The sequence below is a fragment of the Suncus etruscus genome, chromosome 9, assembly GCF_024139225.1.
Source record: "Suncus etruscus isolate mSunEtr1 chromosome 9, mSunEtr1.pri.cur, whole genome shotgun sequence".
In the NCBI taxonomy this organism is placed as follows: domain Eukaryota; kingdom Metazoa; phylum Chordata; class Mammalia; order Eulipotyphla; family Soricidae; genus Suncus; species Suncus etruscus.
In genome coordinates, this window is record NC_064856.1 from 24,948,977 (window position 1) to 24,963,864 (window position 14,888).

General features: G+C 49.4%; 1 protein-coding gene across 3 annotated transcripts in view; it reads left to right on the top strand.

Moving 5' to 3' along the window:
* The window catches only part of TOX2 (TOX high mobility group box family member 2), a 127,269-nt gene that overhangs the window by 19,041 nt on the left and 93,340 nt on the right, over positions 1–14,888 (top strand). Inside the window, exon 1 of one of the 3 annotated variants that reach the window (XM_049779244.1) lies at positions 4,507–4,613. The exons of 1 other annotated variant lie outside the window; for it this stretch is intronic. In XM_049779244.1, the coding sequence (XP_049635201.1) occupies positions 4,527–4,613 (87 nt within the window). In that variant the 5' untranslated portion in view covers positions 4,507–4,526. Of the gene's footprint in view, positions 1–4,506; positions 4,614–10,151; positions 10,278–14,888 lie in introns of those variants that run through there. One more of the 3 variants, XM_049779242.1, reaches the window with a different exon arrangement.

Here is a 14,888-nt window from a genome sequence, read left to right on the forward strand (position 1 = left end):
GCTCTGTACCTTCAGCCACAGGCAGTTCTGCAAAGGAAGGAGAAGCTGTGGGCACCAGCCCCATAGTCACAGGGGAGTGGGGAGCCCCCAGTAAAGAGGGTCTGGGTGGAACCCCACAAGAGCCACACCCTCTCGCCTTGCCTGAGTGTGGCCATGGAGGTAGCACTGCTGTGGGGCTCTGGCATGTCTTAGGTGTGTCTCTGCTCTTTGGACACCTATCATCAGGGCAGCCTGGGGGCCTGCTCTTAGCTGGTGATAGGCCTTGGGATCTGGGTATTGGAATGTTTGAGACTCGAGGAAGGGAGAGGGGAGAGAGAGAGAGAGAGAGAGAGAGAGAGAGAGAGAGAGAGAGAGAGAGAGAGAGAGAGAGAGAGAGAGAGAGAGAGAGAGAGACAGAGAGACAGAGACGGAGAGAGACAGAGAGAGACAGAGAGAGGCAGAGACAGACAGAGAGACAGAGACAAAGAGAGAGACAGACAGAAACAGACAGAGACAGATGGAGAGAGACAGAAAGAGACAGAGACAGACAGAGAGAGAAGGAGGGAGAGACAGATAAAGAGGGAGAGAAATAGACAGAGATAGAAACAGAGAAGTAGAGAGAGACATAGAGACAAAGTCAGAGACAGGACAAGTAGACAGAGTGACCAAAGGAGACAGAGGCAGAGAGAGAGAGAGAGAGAGAGAGAGAGAGAGAGAGAGAGACAGAGAGAGAGAGGCAGAGAGACAGAGAGACAGAGAGAATCTCAGAAACTTGCTGTGTTCAAGGAGGACATGGAGGTCTCAGACTGGCCACCTCCCAGGGAATGAATTCACCAACCTCCCTTCTGTGTGGCTAGACCCAGGCTATAGGTTTAATCCCTGAGGCTAGAGGAAATTACCACAGTGACTATTCCAGGGGAAGGCAGATGTAGATGTGGCATGGGTGGGGGGTGCAAGACTTTGAGGACAGGTCCAGATCAGGATCCCACAGTCTTCTCTTCTGCCCCTGTCCTGGCAGAGACATCGTGTTCTCCTTCCCTCAGCCTCTCCTTTCCTCCTGTGACTACCTCTCCCCTTTCCTAGCTGCAGTCACCTTAGTTCTGGTGCTGCTGTCAGACAGGGAAGTTTGTACCCTTCAGGGTGAATGACATCCCTGCTAGTGAGACAGGTATCAAGGTGCAGGGTGAGGTTCACCCTGTTAGTGAGATAGGTTTCAGGGTGCTGAAATAGCAAAGGGGAGGGGCTATTACTCACTAAAACGGTCTTATGCACCAAGCACTATGCTCAGTGTCTGAGATACCTTTTTGTTTGTTTGTTTGTTTGTTTTGGGGCCATACTCGGCAGCACTTTTTGGTTTTTGGGTCACATTTAGTGGTACTCAGGGTTGTTTCTGGCTCTGTGCTCAGAAATCGCTCCTGGCAGCCTTGAGAGACCATATGGGATGCTGAGGATCGAACCCAGGTCAGCAGTGTGCAAGGCAAACACCCTATTTACATCCAGCCCATGTCTGAGGTACTTCTTGAAGGTTCACAGATGCCTGGAAGGGCTGCTCAGGATTCTGACTCTATCACATACTGGTCGCCTGTCAGATGACCTACCTCAGGTGCCCCTGAAGTGCAGAGAGGCTGAGACTCTTGCCTAAAGCCACACAGCTTATAAGTGCAGCGTGGATCATGAAGGGGACCCCATCTAGCTCGACTGTCCTTTCCTCTGCATTGCCCCTTTCCTGGAACAGAGCTTTTTAGCTCCCTCTCAGCTCTCACACATGTTCCCGCTTTAGCCTTTGGCCACCCCACCAAGGAGATAGCCCGGGATATTACACTGCTGCAGAGATGGAACAGACTTTGTTCAGCCTTAAACTACAGCAGTAGGCCAGCAGGCTCTAATCCAGGGCCCCACTCCCACTACTCCAGAGACTTTTGTGATTCTCAGCTGGATCCTGCCAGGACCAGTCAGTGCTGCCTGGCTGTGAGTATGTGGTGGCCAGTGAGTGGTCCCAGCCAGTTCTGTTATCAGCCAGCTCTGGGGTATCTGCAGCTCTTCTGAGCTTAGGGGGTTAAGATGGCCATGGGCCAGTCCCTGGCTGCTGGGTGACCTAGAGTGGCTGCACTCACTTGGTGATCGACTGGGACTCATTGTTTAGGTTCTGCCCTTCCCATGGCCTCTTGCTCTCCAGAAGGTTAGCTGGGACTTCCCCTGGTGCCCCTGGAGTCTCAGGCAGTACATCAACTTGCATGGCCTCTAGCAGTGCCCACATTGTTGCTGTCTCATTGGCCAGAGAGTCATCTGGCTGAAGAGTGAAGGCAAATTCCTCCCTCCCTCCCTCCTTCCCTCTCTCCCTCTCCTTCATCTGCAGTGTGGGGGTTTGATCCCTGTACCCCTTGAGCTATATCTTCAGCCCCAACTCCATGGATGCCACCCATGAATTCATCTGATGAGGAGAGGAAAGCTTAGTAGGGGGTGGGGAGGAACGGTTGGAGGACTTCATGTCAGCTGCCCTCACTCTTGGAGATTCGGAGCATTTAGCTCTGCTAACTGGGCAACTACCCTGCTGGGTGCCAGGCACAATAGCAGGGGCTCCAGGCTGTGCCAGAGGAATGCAGAGCTGTCTCTGTTTGTCTGAGAATCACACACGGGGTTTGGGGAGATTCTTTCAGTGTGGTAAAGCTGGGGGTAAAGCTGGTGTCATCTATCACTGGAATGATATTAGGGTCAGCCCCTTGCCAAGCAAACACATTACCTGCTGTGCTATCTCTCCAGTCCTCATACCCAGAGTTTGATCCCTGGCACTGCCCCCATGCCAAGTGCAATCCTGGCAGCACTGTCATTTGGGATCCCACATCCAAGTATGTCACCTGGGCCTCATGACTAAATGGTTGTGCACCACATCCAATGGTGGTGCCCTGAGTCATTGCAACAACAGGAAGAAGGGAAGGGAGTGAGGAGAGGGGGGTGGGAATCATGTCCGAGAATGATGCATGTGTGGAGGCAGAAAGCTTTGCTTAGGACAAAGCAGGTAGATTCAATGCTTACTCTGCAGGCTCTAACCTCCTGTAGTTGTTGAGAAGTTGAGATGCTGTTACTGAACCTTTTATTGTGCCCTGCACATAGTTTCCTTCTTAGTTTGGGGGCAATGATGGAGAGGGAGATCTAGTCATTGTGAAGAACTGAGGTGTAGTAGACAGACTCCAGGGCTGACTGTGATTCTATCCCATGTCTCTAGGTCTCGCTTTTGGCAGGTTTTCATTTATTTGGGGTCACTCATTCACATGAAAGAAATCTAGTGAAAGACATGAAAGTATCCTATACGTTAGAAGATCAATGCCAAGGAAGTATAAAACAAAACTAGCTCTAGGTGGAAAATGAAAATGAGTCTGTGGGTACTGTGCCCCCCAGTTTCTGAGAGAGGCTGCCAGCTGGGCTCTGCTTTGCTCCTGAAACTCAGGTGCAAAGGAAAACAGGGGCTGTATGATTTCATCCCCAAGGGAAGTGGCTGGCAGCTCCTCAGGGAAAGCTCAGCTTTGACTGACATTTGGAGCTGGAAGAAATCCCTCTGTTAGCCTCAGGGAAGTCCTCAGACCCTACTTTTCCTAGATTTAAAGACGGGACTTAAGGGTCTGTTCTGGGCTCTATACAGGCAGGAATTCTGTGGAGGTAATACCTGGTGCAGGCTCTGAATGTCGCTGCATATCAAAGGCACAGTTCCTGTCTATTGTCCCATCAGGGCCAGCTCCTGCCAATGTATGGCAAAGGTTAGCACCAGCACTAAGTCCACCCCTCCTCTCTGGCTTCTCCTGCCCTGCGTGAGCACCAGTCCTGCTGTGGGCACAGTCAGTGACCAGGTAGGTCAGTGCTGTGGATGGAGGTTGTTTGATAACAGATCCAGCTAAGGCGTTCTTTGGTCAAATGAGGCTAGCACAAAGGCATCCAGCATCCTGACAATAAGTTGGGGGAGATATCAGTGCTGACAGATCTGAAGACTATTTGAGAGGAGGTAGGGATAGGAGTGGGGTAACAGGTAGAGGTGGGGATGGGAGGGGAGTAGGGTAGGGATGAGGGAATGGGGATGGAGGAGTGAGGATAGGAGCAAAGTGGAGGGTGAAGATGGGGGAAAGAGGGGATAGAGGAAGAGATGGGGGAGTAGTGATGGGGATAGGGATGAGGGGATGAGAATGGGAGGGCGTGGAGTATGGGAATGGGGGAATGGGGATGGGGATGGGGGTAGAGAGAGAGGGCTGGAGCTGGAGTAGAAGGGGGTGACATTCCAAAGAGGAGGGAGGCAGGGTTCCATGCTAGGGTGTGTGGCCTGGTTCTGGGTGGTCTGTGTTGGGGGGACTGACGGGAGCAAGCAGCCACGAGGCTCCCCAGGACACCTTAGTGGCGCGAGGGCTGGGCTGTGAGAGTGGTTTAATAGAAGCTCGAGCCTCTCCACACTTACAGGTGCTGATGGGGCATCACAATATTGTGAAATGAAGCAGCAGAGCCGACTTGATTACCAGCTTACCTGGCGAGGAAGCAGCCGCCTTAGTGAGCGCCAGTGGTTGGATATGACAGAGCTAAAATTGAACTTGGTAATTACCGCTCGTGAGAGGTTCTGGTGCTGTGAAAGGAAGGTTCCATGGAAATCAACTCTGGTAATCACAGGGTTTAAAATTAGTCAGTTACTATTAAGGTTGCTCTGTCAGCGTGCACGTCAGGGCGACGAGGAAGGGAAAGGCAGGGGACGGGCTGTCTCGCTACTTTACTTCATGCTCACCTGCTCCCTATTACCCCACAAGTGCCTCCATTTTATTGATTTTATTTTTAGTGCTTGTTTACTTAGGACCTCCCAAACACTGCTTAGGCCCCCCGAGGAGCACTCACGGGTATTACCGAGTAAACATTCAACACTCAGGCCTGGTGATGATGGGGCCCATAGGGCCGCACCTAGAGGTGCGGGAAACCATGTCGTGGTTTGAACTCAGAGCCTCGCTCTATGCCTCTGAGTTCTCTCCCTGCTCTGGATCCATTCAAAGAGGAACTAAGGTATGTGCATGGATATTCACAGATGGGAAGATGGAAGTGTTTTCCCACTCATTGCTTTGAGCCTCAGTTTCCTTGCCTGGAAAATGGGAACTTAACTAGGGCAGACATGGAAATAAAATGAGGTTCCTTGAACAGAGCAGAACCTTCCCCTAGTTGGCTATGGTGAGAAGGAGCAACCGTTCCCGTCTACCTCTGTAGTGCTGGGCAATGACCAGCCTGGCTCAGGCTCATGAGTGCTTGACCCAGAGACCCTATGGGAAGTTTTCTGGTGAGCCAGTGTGGGCTGGGGTGGGAGTGGGAGAGAGGAAGAGCTGGGATTTCTGCCCAGCTAGTCTGCAACCCACAGCATGGCTGCCCTTCACTCTGGGGACCACTAAACAAGAAGATAGGGTGGCCTGGACCTGTGGCTGCTCTGGTCCTGAGAAGAGAAGCATTAAGACCGAAATCTTTTCCTTCACAGGAAGCTGAGTCATTTCTGTTTCCAACCAGAGGCCTCGTGCTGAATCAAAAAATTACAAATACAACCGAGAAATGCTGAGTGTCCCTCAAGGGGCACTCTACCCACCAGGCTGCACTCTGGAAGGAGGGGAGCAGAAGGACTCTGGCTCTGGGCCCCTTCACCTACCAGAAGCCCTTGGACCCCAAGAGCCCTGCAAAGCAAAAGACGATGCTTATGGTTTTCTATCTGCCAGGGAGGCTGCCCTGAAACCCTGCCTACCAACTCAGAAGCTCCTCCCATCTTCCTAAAAGCCCCACCTTCCCGCCCCGTCCATCGGCCCCTCAGTCCCACCCACCTACCCTACAGCACTGCAGTGCTCAGTATGAATGAGCCAGGCTTGAAGAGCTGCTTTCTCACACATGGCAGAGTCACACTCCAAGATTCTTCTTTCAGCATCTGTGGATGAATCAAATCCAAAATTATCTGTCACCTCCACTCTACCCCTACAGCCTCCCTCCCCTGCACTACTAGTACCTGATAATCAGGGGATGGCGAATGCATTGTCATCCAACCTCAGCTTTAACGGGCTTGTTGGTGTGGTGAGGTTGGAGCCAGGATTGCCAGTAGTGAACAGAATATTCAGCTTTTTACAGAACATTCAGAATATTCAGCTGATGTGGAAGGCTGTGCATAGATGCCTCTATATGTTGAGAACATGTCATTTCCATAAAGGTTATTTAAAAATTAAAAAATATTTAAAAAAGAAAAACCTTCTAGGGATAGTCAGATAGTACAGGGGTAAGGCACTTGCCTTGCATACAGCTGACTCAGATTGATCCCCAGTACCACATATAATCAGTCCCCTGAGCACAGAGCCAGAAGAAAGTCTTGAGCATTGTTGTAGTGGTACTCCCTCTCTCCAAATACATCTTCTTTTCTCTTCATGCTGCCCTCCCTTCCAGTCTGACTTGAACAATGCTTTATGTGAAGCCTTATTTAGAGGCTGACCCTGGAACCCTTATATAACCATTTGTCCCCTACAAATTATATTGTCATTCTTTTCTGTAATACAAATTGCTCACCTACTCTGCACTGGGATGTATTGGGGCAGAGAGGGATTAGAAGATGCTTGTCGAATGAAAGAATAACAAAGGAACAAAGGAGAGCTAAAACATTTTACCTTCTAGCTTTTTCTGTGAAATCATATACTTCTAGATTTTATATATCAGCACCACTGATTTCTGATAAACTAGCAAGTCAATCATAAATTATGTGATTGAACTGGGGAGGTGGCTTGCATGTGTGAGGCCTTGGATTTGATCTCTGGTCCCTCTCTCTTTCTTTCTCTTTCTCTCTCTTTCTTTCTTTCTTTTTTTTTTTTTTTTTTTTTTTTGGTTTTTGGGCCACACCCGTTTGACGCTCAGGGGTTACTCCTGGCTATGTGCTCAGAAATCGCCCCTGGCTTGGGTGGACCATATGGGATGCCGGGGGATCGAACCGCGGTCCTTCCTTGGCTAGCGCTTGCAAGGCAGACACCTTACCTCCAGCGCCACCTACCCGGCCTCTTTCTTTCTTTCTTTCTTTCTTTCTTTCTTTCTTTCTTTCTTTCTTTCTTTCTTTCTTTCTTTCTTTCTTTCTTTCTTTCTTTCTTTCTTTCTTTCTTTCTTTCTTTCTTTCTTTCTTTCTTTCTTTCTTTCTTTCTTTCTTCCTTCCTTCCTTCCTTCCTTCCTTCCTTCTTTCCTTCCTTCCTTCCTTCTTTCTTTCTTTCTTTCCTTCCTTCCTTCTTTCCTTCCTTCCTTCCTTCCTTCCTTCCTTCCTTCCTTCCTTCCTTCCTTCCTTCCTTCCTTCCTTCCTTCCTTCCTTCCTTCCTTCCTTCCTTCCTTCCTTCTTTCTTTCTTTCTTTCTTTCTTTCTTTCTTTCTTTCTTTCTTTCTTTCTTTCTTTCTTTCTTTCTTTCTTTCTTTCTTCCTTCCTTCCTTCCTTCCTTCCTTCCTTCCTTCCTCTCTCATTTTCTTTCTCTCTCTCTCACCCACCCCACAAGCAATTTGGACCATTTTCCAGGTCAATAAATAGCAATCTTTTTCATGATTCCTTCCTTCCTTCCTTCCTTCCTTCCTTCCTTCCTTCCTTCCTTCCTTCCTTCCTTCCTTCCTTCCTTCCTTCCTTCCTTCCTTCCTTCCTTCCTCTCTCATTTTCTTTCTCTCTCTCTCACCCACCCCACAAGCAATTTGGACCATTTTCCAGGTCAATAAATAGCAATCTTTTTCATGATTTCATAATACTTCATCGCAGGAAGTGCTGATTTATTCATTTTTCTTGTTTCATTCTTTATTAATGTGTCCTTGGAAAATGCTAGTTTCCTTCAATGAATCTTATTTTGTTTTCATTTTCTTATGATGTTCATGTGATGAAGACATATATTTGTTAATACAAATTTAGGCCTTAAAAAGTCCTTTTTCATTCTGAGCTATTTTTGGTTTGTTCTTATTTTTGTTTGTATTTTGGGCTATACCTGATACTGTTCAGGGATTACTCTTGGCTTTTTGCTCAAGGATCACTCCTGACTTGGAGTATAGGGTTGCTGGGGATTGAACCAGGTCAATAGCATGGAAGGTAAGTGTTCTACCTAGGCTGCTCTATCTCTCTAGCCCCTTGTAAGCTTTTTTGGTTATTTTTAGGCCATTCCTGGTGGTGCTCAGGGACACCTTCTATCTTTGAGCTCAGGAGTTTCTTACAGCAGTGCTCAGGGGTCCACATGCAGTGCCAGACTGTGTTCAGCACTGTCTGAGCTGTCTCTCTAGCCCCATCCTAAGCTTTTCTATCTGAGTTTCTCAGGGCTGTTTTTCCTCCCATCCATAGAGTTCTTGGTGTCTTGCCAAGTCTTTAAGATGTATGAAGGTTCCCTGCATCTTTCAGTTTTAGTGCAGCATCCTAACCTCGGCTCTCATTTGGGCTTTGACTCTATAGCTTGTATGTCTTTTGCTTGGTTTTGCTTTTTTGGGGGGCCACACCCAATGGTGCTCTCTCTGGGGAATGGACTTGGGCCTCCTACACAAAAAGTCTGTGTTTTGCCCTTTGAGCCACCACCACAGCTTGTGTGTCCTGCTTATTTGTGGAGCACCTACTTGAGTGCTAGGAACTGGGGCCCAAAGATGAAGAAGCTTCGAGGAACTGTGGGCCTTTGGACATAGATAAGCAGGGAAGGAGAGGAGGTGGATGTGATTGAGCTCAGAAGATTGAGAGTGTGCCCGGGCTAGGAACAGCAGGGGAAGGGCTGCAGACTGCTCCAGCGCCGCCTCCTTCATGAACACAGACAGTGGCCCCTGCTGCTGGCTGTCCCTGTGTCCTCTGGGCCCCCTCACTGATGATCTTAAACTAGAAATACTCAATCTCGGTGCTTCTCTGGAACTCTTCTTTGTCTTGGGAGCTCTTAGCAGCCTCTGGTGCTTCCTATTGTCTGAAAATTTAGAATTCCTTGTATGGCACCTTCTTCAATACATGGCAGTGAGCAATTGTGGTTATCCCCACTTTACTGATGAAGAGACTGAGGCTGGAGCAAGTTCACCGATTCTGCAGACATGCAAGGTTTCAAAACCCTGTTCCTTCTTATCCCAAAAATCTCATTTTTATGGATTCCTAATTGTCCCCCTGGGGCAGGTGAAGAAACCACCATATCTTAGTTGCGGTATCAGTCATGGGGTGGAAAACCAGGCCCTTGGCCTTCAGACTTCACAGGAACAAGCAGGCACCAGGGAGGCATCTTTGTTTGGATGCTGTTGTTATTGTTATTTGGTCCACACCTGGGGTGGTACTCAGGGTCTACTCCACCTCCATGCTTGGAGGTTGCTTCTGCTGGTGTTGGGGAGGACAGTGCACCCAGGCTTCCACATGCACAGTGTCTGCTGTAGCCTTTTGAACTGTCTCTGCTCTTAAGTTTGTTTGAAACCACAAATGCAATATGTGCTGGAGGGAAAGAAAAAACTAAGTTATAAGAAGACAGAGGAGCTTGGATTGGGCTCTTCTCGGGCACTGTGTGCCAAGTCCAGCATCTCTGCCAGAACCTCCAAATCATGCCCCAACAGTCTCATAATAATGGCACTTTGGTCCTGGCTTTTTCTTCCCAGGTTCCAAGTCAGCACCTGCAAACCTACCTCAATGCTGTATTTCAGTGCAGGGCAGGTCCCAGTTTTTGTCCCCCACTGTCCCTGTCTCTGTGTCAGTCCCTGTGCACAGGGTACACATGTAAACATGTACACTGGTACACATGAAAGAGGGTCTTTCAGTGGGATGGAGGCTCTCAAGTCTGATCACCAGATGAAAAGACCCTGAGTTCCCCATACTAACAGGTGCTGCCAGGTTGCCCTTCCAGAAGCCTCTCTAGGTGACTCCCACCCCACCCACCAGGCAGCTTACTAGAGTGAGGAAAGCTGAGGAGTCCAATTGCCCCCTTTCTCTCCCAAAACAGGGTGTGGAGACTGCCACCGAGCACATTGAATACTCAGACTCAATTTGGGATGGAAGATGGATTTTTATAAAAGAGGTTAAATAACAGGTTTTCCCATTTCACCTTATAGGAATGTGTGTGTGTGTGTGTGTGTGTGTGTGTGTGTGTGTGTGCCAGGCCTCCAGCCAATAGAGGACCAAGAGTTGTCAGGAAGGCTTATGAACCTTGCTATTTCTGGCATTTTTTTCCTCTTTCTCTGCTGATTATGCAGCAGAATTGCACAGAGGCTGTGGCGGGCGTGCTCTCTCACTGCCTGGGCTTCTGTGGAATGAGACTCGGGCTCTTCCTCTGTGCAGGGCGCTGGCGCAGTGCAAGTGTGTGGCCACAAGAGGTAAGCTATGAATACCCACCCTCTCCAGGTATGTGGGTGGTCAGGTTGTCGCTGAGGGGTGGGGACAGTCTGGTGTCTGGAAGGCTGGGGCAGTGCTTAATGAAGTGAAGGCAGAGATCTGGGTGGATGCCTGAGAATTTGGAGGGTCTAGGAGGTGCAGTTGGCAGCTGTTCTGGAAATGACTGGGATTGACCGTTGGAATGGTGGAGCTTGGCTCTCCAGAGCCTCAAGAACTATTGGATCCTTCTTTTACTCTTTCATGTATCCTGGTCAGCTGAATGGCTAAATTCTCTGACCAGCTCAGACTAGAAACTGTATGCGGGTGAGGGCCTTTCCAGGCAGAAGTGGGAGGAGTGGCTGGGGACGTCACCAGTTTCAGTGCCACCTCCATGGGAGTTTGGGACATCAATAAAGATGTTTTGGGCCAGAGCAATACCACAGTGGGTAGGGCACTTGCCTTGCACCTGCCTTATCAGGATTTGGCCTCTAGCATCCTATAGGGCCTCCAAGATCTGCCATGAGTGATTCCTAAGTGTAGAGTCAAGAGTAATCCCTAAGCACTGTCAGGTATGGTCCCCAAACCAAAAAAAAAAATGTATTTTCACATGACCAGATTTGAGTGGAGTCTTCATCTTAGGTCTGACAAGGCAATGGGGTCTCTAGTTTCCATCTTTTTGAGGTGAAAGGACAGAAAGTCCAGAGGAAGGCCAGTCACCAGTTTAAGGGCAAACACCAGAGGCCTAGTGGTGATGGGTTCCGAATGCCGGATCTCAACTCTGAGGGCTCTGCTGTGAGTTTGGGGAGACCAGTACCATGGCATTGGAAGGAAAGGATGCACTGCAAAATTGTAGCTAACTGAGCAGGCTCTGATGCTGATGCACTGTCCAGCTTTATACATAAGGGTCCCAGACACAGAAGAATCCCCCCTTCTCTGGCCTGTTTTTCTTCTTGAAAGTGCCCCAAAGAATGGAGGGAGCCCAAGAAACAATATTTATTTGCCCACTGTATGCTCCCACTTGCTCCACATTACAAGGGCAGTGGGAGGCCCTAGGGCTGTGTGGTACAGCAATGGAACTCCCTGAAGTGGGGTACCTGAAGGTCCAGGCCCCGGGCTCAGGACTAGATCCAAATCTCAGCCCGCCCCTCAGTGCACCTTATGTCATCAGGCAGGCTTCTTAAGCCTTCTCTTTCAGTCATATACCTGGGGGACATAAATACTTCCCTGTGTTGTTATTATGTTATATGTATGTGCATGCATGTGTGTATGTGAAGGGGGAAAGAAAGGAGGAGGATGGAGAGAGATGGAGAGAGACATAGATACAGAGACAGAGATTCCCCATGCTTAAGCAAGGGTTTTGGTTTTTTAGGGAGTTTGGACACAGTCCCAGTCTGAGCCCCAGCCCAGCTCACAGGAGCTTTTCTGTATCTCTGCCTCTCCCATGGGCTCTTTCTGGGAGTAGGATTAATTCTAGTAACTGACTGGCCATCTTGAAATGGGATTGACTCTTATTGATAAACTTCCTGAGCATTTTATTGAACACAAATCACCCTTATCACCAGCATTTTGTGTGTGTGTGTGTGTGTGTGCGCGCGCACATGTGTAAGAGAGAGAGAGAGACAGACACAGAAACAGAGAAGGGGAGAGGAGGAGGGAGGGGGAGAGAGAGAAAGAGAGAGAGAGAAGAGAGAGAGAAGCCAGTCTTAGCCAATTTATTTTTGCAAAGAAGCAGAGAACCTCAGGCCAGGAGGAAGGCTTTGAAAAAGATGGAGGGAAATATCTAGGAGGGAGGAAGGCATCTAGGAAAGAAAGGAAGGATCTAGGAAAGGAGAGAAGGAGGGAGGGATCTCTGAAGAGAAGGAGGGGTCTAGGAAGGGGGCTTTGGTACCTGACCCCTCTCCAGAGAAGAAATAGTGAGGTGGGTTAAGAATTGGATTGGACAGTCAGAGAGATAATAAAAGGGGGGGGGGTTAAAGCACTTGCTTTGTATGTAGCCGACTCTGGTTCAATTTGTGGAAGCACATAGTCCCCTGATCTTCACCATGAGTGACCCTAGAGCACAGAGATGGAGGAGCACCTGAGCACTGTTGAGTATGATGGCAACAACCCCTACCCCCCACCAAAAGAATTGGCTTGGAGTCCTGGCTCTGTCCTTGACGTCTCTCTCTCTCTCTCTCTCTCTCTCTCTCTCTCTCTCTCTCTCTCTCTCTCACTCTCTCTCTCTCACTCTCTCTTTCTTTCTCTCTGTGTCTCTTTCCCTCTCCACCCCCTACAATATTCTAGCACTATCCTTTGCTTGGTCTGTTTTCTCAGGCAAATTATCTTACCTCTCTGAGACAGATTTTGTCTCCCAAATAGCATATTTTCAGGTAGAGTCATTGGGACCAGATCCATAAAGCATACTGTTAGCATGGAGAAAATTAAGTTGCCCCCATACCTGAAGGTTTGACCTCTAGCATTCTATATGGTCCCCAAGCTCTGCCAGGAGTGATTCCTAAGTGTAGAGTCAAGAGTAACCCCTGACTATATCCCAGGGAGCCCTGATTTCAGCGGCGGGTGCAAGGGGGACCTCTGGCAAGTGTTCTCCCCATGCATATTGGTGGAAAATGTGGAGGTGCTAAGAGTGGGACCAGGAGGAGCTTGCAAGCTGCTGGGTAATTGCTTTGTGATTTGGGAAGGTTCTTTTTTTTTTTTTTTTTTTTTTTGGTTTTTGGGCCACACCCTGTGAGGCTCAGGGGTTACTCCTGGCTATGCACTCAGAAGTTGCTCCTGGCTTCTTGGGGGACCATATGGGACGCTGGGGGATCGAACCGCGGTCCGTCCTAGGCTAGCGCAGGCAAGGCAGGCACCTTACCTCCAGCGCCACTGCCCGGCCCCGTGATTTGGGAAGATTCTTCACCTTCTTTTGGTCTTTGATTCCCTGAGAAGGATCATTCTGGCTGGTCCCATGGACCTGCTCTCCTGCTGGGTGTTGGGAGTCAGGCTGTATGTGCAGTCTCCTGAGGTCGATGAATCTCATGTTTGAAATTAATTTCCTTTCTGTGATAAGCAACTTCCCTGGTCACTCTGTCTCCTGCTGCCTGGTGTTCTCACAGCCCAGTAATTAAAGAAGTGGGCTCAGAGACAAGAAAGAAGGTTACCTAGGACAGCTTGGACACTTCTATGGCTCCTAGTTGGGATGGCCTTTGGGGACCCTGGACTTCCACCCCATACACACCAATACACTGTCTGCTTTGTCCGGCCAGGACTCCAAACCACTGTTCTTCTGTTGGTGTAATGGCATGTGAAGCAAGTGCTATAGGAGCACAGATGTTCTGAAGGTGTCCTCCAACCTCTGAGGTGCATGGCAGGTGCAGCCCCAATTGCTGTTGGCTGTGGGGCTGATTGCCAGTCTAGAAACTGGGATGGATTGGGAGACCAGGTTGTAGGCTTCACACTGCTGGTTCTAGCTGTCACACCTACCTTCAGGGATCTTCCTCTGTGGAGCCTGTGAAGTCCCTGGAGTGGTGGGGTGTGGTAGCTCTCAAGTCCGGGTTCTGCCTCCAAGGATCCATCTGTAAGGAGTAGTAATTCCCAAAGGTCTTTGTTTTGTGCTATGGCTTCCATCTCACATTGCCCTTCCTTGTGCCTCTCTATGTTTTATACCTGCACCTGTCCACTTATAAGTGCTCTGGGCTATAGTCTTGTGGCCAACCTCTGCCCTTTGCTATTGTCTATTGCTAAGATGACTCCAGTTTCCCTGCCTCACCTGCCACCTTAGAGATGTGAACAATGTTATGTCCCTCCCTGGGGCTTGTGGATTCTGTTCTGGTCCCTTCACATGCTCATGGGGATGCCCCTACAACCCCCTCATCAAGCTGTTTTTCCTTACTCCCTGGCACTTCCGACAGCTCCAACAGCCCAAAACGGAGTTTTACTGGGTTTTATCTATGTAGCCCCTTTATCCAAATTACTTCCTGTACTCATATGCCTGCTAGTTCTCACAGGCCCACCATGGTGGGTTCACTTTCCAAAGCCTTCACTGATCATTCTGATCTTCTGATCATTCTTGAATAGGGCAAGGAGCACTTTCCCTGTGCCTGGAGCCATGATCCTTCCTGGGGTTGTGCTCCTCTCCCCTGAGCCTAGGGGAAGAAGGCAAGCACAGATGGCCATTTGCAATGCCAAGGACATTGGACCCAGAATGCATTTCTCATACCTGCCACTCCTTGATGTGGCTGAATGGCCTTGGACAAGCCTCGAGTTTCCTAAACTCAAGTAAGTGTTGTGGAGATAGATGCCATGTGTATCACATATGCTGTCTCTGCTTTCCCAGCCACTGGAATTGGATGACCACTGGGCTCTGAGTTGAGCAAATCTGAGCAAGGCCAGGCTCTGCAGCTTCCCTGCCCCCATTCCAGGCACAAAGGAGCCTCATGTAGGACCCAAGAGTACAAAAATAGCAGGCGTCAGGCAGTTTGGGAGGCATAGCCGCAGGAGGAAGCCACAGGCCCAGCGGATGTCAGCTGCCAAGGCCCGCTGTGGTCCCATGCGGGTACCACCACCTCCGCCCCTTCCTCCTACCGCAGCATCAGATAAGGCCTTGGAAACTGCTGTGTGGCTGGCTTCCTCTC